At 37.7% G+C, this 6,977-nt stretch overlaps 2 protein-coding genes across 2 annotated transcripts in view; one reads left to right on the plus strand and one right to left on the minus strand.

The window, feature by feature from the left end:
• The window catches only part of Cbr-rpn-11, a gene marked incomplete at both ends in the record, with an annotated part of 2,614 nt that extends 1,651 nt beyond the window's left edge, over positions 1-963 (plus strand). The window contains one exon of the mRNA XM_045241019.1: positions 601-963. Within this exon, the coding sequence (XP_045091215.1) occupies positions 601-963 (363 nt within the window). The remainder of the gene's footprint in view (positions 1-600) is intronic.
• Positions 964-1,561: 598 nt separating this feature from the next.
• Positions 1,562-4,802, minus strand: Cbr-pqn-48 (the record flags this gene model as incomplete). Its single annotated transcript, XM_002647959.1, has 8 exons — positions 1,562-1,763; positions 2,350-2,465; positions 2,508-2,588; positions 2,894-2,987; positions 3,053-3,175; positions 3,411-3,510; positions 4,243-4,444; positions 4,701-4,802. The coding sequence occupies 8 exons, from the start codon at positions 4,800-4,802 to the stop codon at positions 1,562-1,564; spliced, it is 1,020 nt and encodes a 339-aa protein (XP_002648005.1).
• Positions 4,803-6,977: the final 2,175 nt, after the last annotated feature.

A 6,977-nucleotide genomic window follows, 5' to 3' on the forward strand; every position in this document is an offset into this window, starting at 1 on the left:
TTTTTGGTCGGAGTCCCCCTTTAAAGGGGCTAAAAATCATGATTTTCTAGTGAAAAGTCGACTAAAAATCATGATTTTTAGGTTAAAATTGACCGAAAATCATGGTTTTCAGGTTAAAATTGATTAAAAATCGCATTTTCAGAGTAAAAATGGCTTGAAAATCATGATTTTTCGGTCAAAAATAGACTGTAAATCGCCTTTTCAGAGTAAAAATAACCTAAAAATCATGATTTTTAGGTTAAAATTGACTGAAAATCATGATTTTTCAATCTAAAGTTGACTGAAAATTGGGAATTCCAGGTCAAAAATTACCTAAAAATCACATTTTCAGAGTGAAAATAGCTTGAAAATCATGATTTTCTGGTTAAAATTGACTGAAAATCATGATTTTCAGAGTAAAAATAGCTTGAAAATCACGAATTTTAGATTAGAATTGACTAAAAATCATGATTTTCAGTAGTTTGAAACTGAAAAATTCTGAAAATGTAGAAATAGAACATCGGAAAATTCGTGAAAAATGGAGATTCCTGTATTTCGAATTCTTAGGATTTTAGAATAGAGTTTTCTGCCCCCTGAAAGATGGAAATTCTGAATTTCCAGGCTCTAATCCATGGTCTGAACCGTCACTACTACTCGATCCCCATCGCCTACCGTACCCACGACCTCGAGCAGAAGATGCTGCTCAACCTGAACAAACTCTCGTGGATGGACGCGGTCAGCGTGGAGAACTACACGAAATGCGGCGAGAAGAACAAGGACCACCTCAAAGCGATGCTAAAACTGGCCAAAAACTACAAGAAGGCGTTGGAGGACGAAAAAAACATGACGGACCAGGAGCTGGCGATCAAGAACGTTGGAAAAATCGATCCGAAACGTCACATCGCCGACGAGGTCAGCAAAATGCTCAATGATAATATTGTGCAGAGTTTGGCTGGAATGATGGCGACCACCTCGTTGCAATAATTGCCTTTTTTCGTTTTTCCCGCGTTTTTACTGTGTATTTTCATCATTTTTCATTGGTAGGATTAAGGTCATTGCTAAGCATTGAAATTTGAAAAAAAACCTGGAAAATTTGATCAAAAATGACCTCAAAATCGTCTATTTTTCGTGATTGCTCAGAATTAAAAAACCCCTGAGAAATTTGAAAAAATCGAAAAAAAAAACCAATCTTTTTTGACTGACTTTTCCTGATTTTAAAACCTAAAATCGCTTAAAAATCGTTTTTTAATCGATGTTCATCGATTGCTCAGCCTTAAAAACCCCAAAAAATCGCAAAAAAGGCGATTTTTTGACCGATTTTTGAGGCGTTTTTTTTTTCAAATTCCAGTGCTTCCAAAACTACCGTAATCCCTACTTTTGATGTCTCGGCTCCCCTCTCACCGTCCCATAATTTATTGTCTCTTTTTTTCCCGATTTTCCGATTTTGTCCCAAAAAATTGTCCATTTTTCGAATTAAAAAGTTTTACCCATTCCCAAAAAACCCAAGTTTTTTAGTCCAAATTTTAACAAAAAATTAAATTTTTATTCCAAAAAAAAATCCCAAAATTCCCAATTTAGGTCCTCACTGTTTATGAGTTAATTTGGTCCATTTAGCTAGCAATTGAGGCAGAAGAAGCACATTTAAATTGTTCATATCGACTGATGGTGTGTAGTCGTTGATGAGGAGGTACGGTACCTCGACGATGGGGTTCGGACGAGTGCTCATGGTTTTTTGAGCGGCTTCCCGCTGAAGCTGAATGCCGCGAGGGCCGTCGTAGCATTGGCTGAAAATTGAGAAAAATCTGGAAATCTTGGAAAATTCAAAAAAAAATTATAAATTTTCGGAAAATTTTCAAATTTTGAAAATTCAAAAAATTCCGAAAAACTAAAATTTCGATTTTTTGAAATTTTCCAAATTCCTAAATTTTCGGAAAATTTTCAAAATTTGAAAACTTAAAAATTCCAAAAACTAAAATTTTAAAAATCCAAATTTTTGTAATTTTCTGAAGTTTTTAAATTTCTCAAAAATTACGAAATTTCACAATTTTTTGATTTTTTTTTTAATTTTTTGGATTTCGAATTGTTTTATTTTTTGAAAAATTCAAAAATTACAAAATTTAAAAATTTCGGAAAAATTTCAAATTTTGAAACTTTAGAAAATTCCAAAAAACCAAAACTTGAAAATTCGAATTTTTGGGTTTTTTGAATTTTTTTTGAAAATTTGGTTTTTCAAAAATTTAGGAATTTTGGAAAATTCCAAAAAATTGAAATTTTGGATTTTTTTTTGAATTTTCTAAAAACTCAGAATTTCGAAATTTTCAATTTTTTAATTTTCGAAATTCCCAAAAATTTCAAGCTGAGCAATCCTACCGTATCTGTCTATACTGGCTTCGAATGAACGCGGAGCACGTTTGCATCGCGTGCTCAACACCGTAATGCTGAATGTTTCTCTCAAAACAGACAATGAATGGAAGTGCTCCTTTGACCTAGAAAAAATCGATTATCGATTTTTTCAGTTAATTTCAGACCTTCAAAATATCGATAACACAAGATTGAAGTCGATTCGCGTCGCACTCTTTTTGCCCGTGATTGCAGGAGAACGAGCCGTCCTGAAAAGCCGAACGTTTATCTACGCCCTTTGGTATACGAGGATTTAGTGCGCGCGTGGCGCAAGCCGGGGAGGCGGCGACGCCGTTGGAGAGGTCGCGGGTACGACCCTTTTGGTGGCAAAAGTCTTTTTTTTCTTTCTTTTTAGAACATTTTAAAGGGTTTCAAAGTGATGGGAAACTTATTTTAGGCCATTTTAGTTCATTTTGAACTTTAAAATCTAACAAAACTCACAATTTTTTATTTTTTTTTCGTTAAAAAAGGTTTCGTTTTTTAAAATTCTATTCTATCAATTTGAAAGACTCACTATCATTATCCTGGAATTCCCCCATGGCACCAGTTCCAAAATCAATTGTCCTTGAAATTGATTGAACACACTTCCCAGCTGATTAGCGATGAATCTGAAATATCAACTTTCAAAATTTTCAATTACCGTTAAAACCAAAGGTGGCCTAGAAAAACCTACTTTTGACAATACGGACATAATGCCTCATAGATCAGTGTGATTTTGATGGGTTGTCTGCGATGGCGAAGTGAGTCGCATTGACGTTGCACACCGCACTGTTGGGCGGATTGAGGGCTGTCGCACCTGAAATTGGTGGGTTTATAAGGGCAAAAAGAGAGAAGCGACGCGCCGCGCACACTTGGCGCAGGTGGGAAGGAGATTGGTTGGTAAATATGACACCAGGGTTCGAACCCCCGGTGGGTTAAATCTTTTTCGCTTCTTTTTTAAAGCGTACTGAATGGATTCTATACACTATTAGACATTTTTAGAGCATTGTTTGATTTTTGATCTTTGATTTCAACGGCAAGAAAGCACTTACCACAAATCTGGCGGGATGTCGCAAATCTGATGGGTCGGCTGATTCAGCACAGAAGCATGTGGAACCGATGGATAGGCGGTTTGATAGGCTTTTATCGAGTCTGGAAATTTTAAAAATAAATTTTGGAAATATTTGAAAAGAGAGTCATACTGTAGCTTCCTTAACTCGCTTCAAACTTAATATTTTTGAATTTTCTAAAATGGAAAACGTAGATATTGAAATCCTTAACAAACTTATGTATAACACAAGAAAGTTTCAGTCGAAGCCAGTTGCACAAGAGGCGCCAAAGAGAGAGTCAAAAATAATGTCACAAACTCGTGGTGTATGTTAACGCCCGTCTGTACGAGACCAGCTAAATAGAAGTTAGTTGGATTTTATATCATAAGATGGACAATATCAAATCCTACATTTTCATTTTTAAATTTTTCAAAAATATCAATTCTGAAGAAAGTTATGGGCGTTTCAAAATGAAAGTTCCTTGTAAGCGACGCTCAGTACTATCCGGATTATCGTTGGCTTGTAACTCGCTTCAAACTCAACATTTCTGAATTCTTTAAAATGGAAAATATAGATTTAAAACAGGGTTACAAAATGGTATAAAACACAACTAGGATTCTGAACGGTAATCAATTGAAAAAGAGCCGCCAATCAGACAGGCGAAAAGTGCACCTCAAAATAGTGGTGTATGTTAACAGCGGTGCGTACGACACCGACTAATTCAAACTTTGTTAAATTTTACATCATTGTATAGCAAATCTTAAATCCTAAACTTTCCATTTTAAATTTTTCAAAAATATCAATGTTTAAAAAAGTTATGCGCCTTTAAACTCACTCGGACTCGGATGGTTGTTATAGGGGTACTGTTGATGCTGCGCGGCCGCTGTTTTTTGCTGCTGAGCAATGTGTTGAGCATGTTGATGTTGCTGGTGTTGCTGCTGATGGTAGTGCTGCTGATGGGAATTGTAGTTTTGGTTCTGGTTGTGATAGTTCTGCGGGTACGACGGCTGGTGTTGACGGTATTGGGATTCGGAGATCTGAAATTTTTAGATGAAAATATCTCAAAATGGCTGGTGTTACATGGAGAATTAGGTCAGATTTGTGTTCGGGAGATTCAAAATAGTTTTATGGGAAATTTAAAATTGTGACCCTTAATAAAGTTTTTTAGTGTCTCGACCTTTCCGGCCACCCTAAGACACTCAAAGAAAAGTGTAAGTGTCCTCAGGGATAGCGTCAGCTGAGAAATGAGCAATCTCGAAATTTAAGTGCTTTACAACTAGTTCAACTACCTACAGCTGAGATAAATGAGAGGATAAGTGTTCTTTGAATTCTGAACTTTTCCCGAATTTTCAGAAATTTTGGTATCAGAAGAATTTGCTCATTTCCAGCTTCCATTTCCAATAAGAACGAGTTTTCTAGGCCATCTAGAAGCCGAGATATGGCCGTTTGAAGTTTTGAGAGACGCAGACAGTTAGAGTGTCTCGTTGTCTGCGTCTCTAGTCTCATTAGCTTTAAATCGATGTACTTCGCGTTCTAGATGAGCTAGAAAAGTCGTTTTTGGTTGAAACGAATGCTGGAGAATATAATGATATTTTAGAAATTTGTAGTTTTGATTTAAAAAAATATTAGGTTGGCGGGAAAGTCTTTGTCACTCTGTTTGTTTAATCACTGTTCTCGTATATGGAGGCTGTGTATGATATCGACTCTAGTGAATAACAAGGTGATAAGAACCTTCCATATAAACAAGTCCCCATTTCCTTCCCTGCTCCTCATCTGTAATTGAAACGATATGTTTGTTCCCACTGCTATTCACATCAGACATGTTTTGATTTACCTCTTCCTATCTCACACCACGATGAAGGATTCGGAAACTTTCTTGAAGAATGTGTACAACACACATGCCCCTCACTACAATACTATTCGCAATTGGTTCCATCGTTTCGAAAAAGATGACTTCTCGCTCGATGAAAAGGATCGCTCTGGGAGACCCCGTGAGTTGGATTTGGACAAGCTGAAGCACGCATTGCAATCGGATCCATTTCAATCTAGCCGTGAACTAGCTGTCACATTCGGAGTTCACCATAGCACAGTCCTTGAAGGTTTGAAGTCTCTTGGAATGAGAAAACTTTTTGGTCGATTCATACCTCATCACCTGACTCAAGCCAACCTTGACCGCCGAGTCGACGATTCGATTACTCTTCTCACTCTCCACGCGGGCGATCGATGGCTGGACCGGCTAATAACCGGAGATGAGAAGTGGGTCTTCTACGATAATCACCACAGGAAATCCCAGTGGGTTGGAGAAGGAGAGAGCCCACAGGATGTCCCCAAACCCGGCCTTCATCCGAAAAAAGTTATGCTCTCTGTGTGGTGGGGAGTGGACGGCCCCATCTACTGGGAACTTCTGCCCGAGGGCAAAACAATAACTGGAGACCTCTACACTACTCAACTACGAAACCTCAAGAAAGCAGTCGACCGTTCGGCCCTGAAAGACAAGAAAGTGTACTATCAACATGATAACGCTCGCCCACATGTTTCGAAACAAGTGAAGCAGGAGCTGATGGGATATGGATGGAATGTTCTCCCTCACCCCCCGTATTCTCCTGATCTTGCTCCTTCCGACTATTGGTTATTTGGCGATATGACACGTGCCTTCGAAGGAAGAAGCTTCAATTCCCGTGGAGCGGTCGAAGCGGCACTCAAACAATACTTTGCCTCACGCCCGGCTGGATTCTACCGCAATGGAATCCATAAATTGAGGAACGTTGGAGACATGTTGTTGATAATGATGGACAATATAATTAATTATTCGGTTATTTTTTCTTTGAGAAATAAACTATTGAAAAAGTGACAAAGACTTTCCCGCCAACCTAATATAAAAAATTTTTTGGGAATATCCTAAGTTTGTTTTAGTAAAAAACTCTTCCAGCCTTCAGCATAAATTACCACAAAAAACGGGGTTCCTAGGTCATCTAGAAGTCGAGATACAGTGATTGGAAGTTTAGGAGAGATGCAGACAACGAGACACTCTAACTGTCTGCGTTTCTTCAAAACTTCAAATGGCTGTATCTCGGCTTCTAGATGAACTAGAAAGCTCGTTTTTTGTCGAAATGATAGCTGGAGTACCAGAGAATATTAAAATTTTTTTTTTGACTTTTGGGAAAATTATAAAAATTAGGATATTTTTAAATTATCAAATTTTTTTTATCATAAGTTTCACCTATTTTTCAGCTTCCATTTCCAATAAGAACGAGTTTTCTAGGCCATCTAGAAGCCGACATCCTCGCATTGGAAGGATAGGATGAACAATCATAAATTTATTAGGTAGGTTGTCTGAGGTGAATCGCCAGTTCACATAGTTCAAAATTGGAGCTGAGTCGACATCGTGCATCGGGATGATATGATATCGGTGGTCGATCTTGAGAATGTAGAAGATTGCCGCAAACAGCTGATTCCAATCATCCACATCTTCATTCCAATTTCAAAAAGTCTTGACGAAGCGCATTATCGCCCTCGGGGGAATTATATGCGTGATAAAAGCCGAATCGCACTGTTGAGCTACTTCCGATT

This window comes from Caenorhabditis briggsae (assembly GCF_000004555.2).
Source record: "Caenorhabditis briggsae AF16 supercontig from assembly CB4, cb25.NA_068, whole genome shotgun sequence".
Taxonomy (NCBI): Eukaryota; Metazoa; Nematoda; class Chromadorea; order Rhabditida; family Rhabditidae; genus Caenorhabditis; species Caenorhabditis briggsae.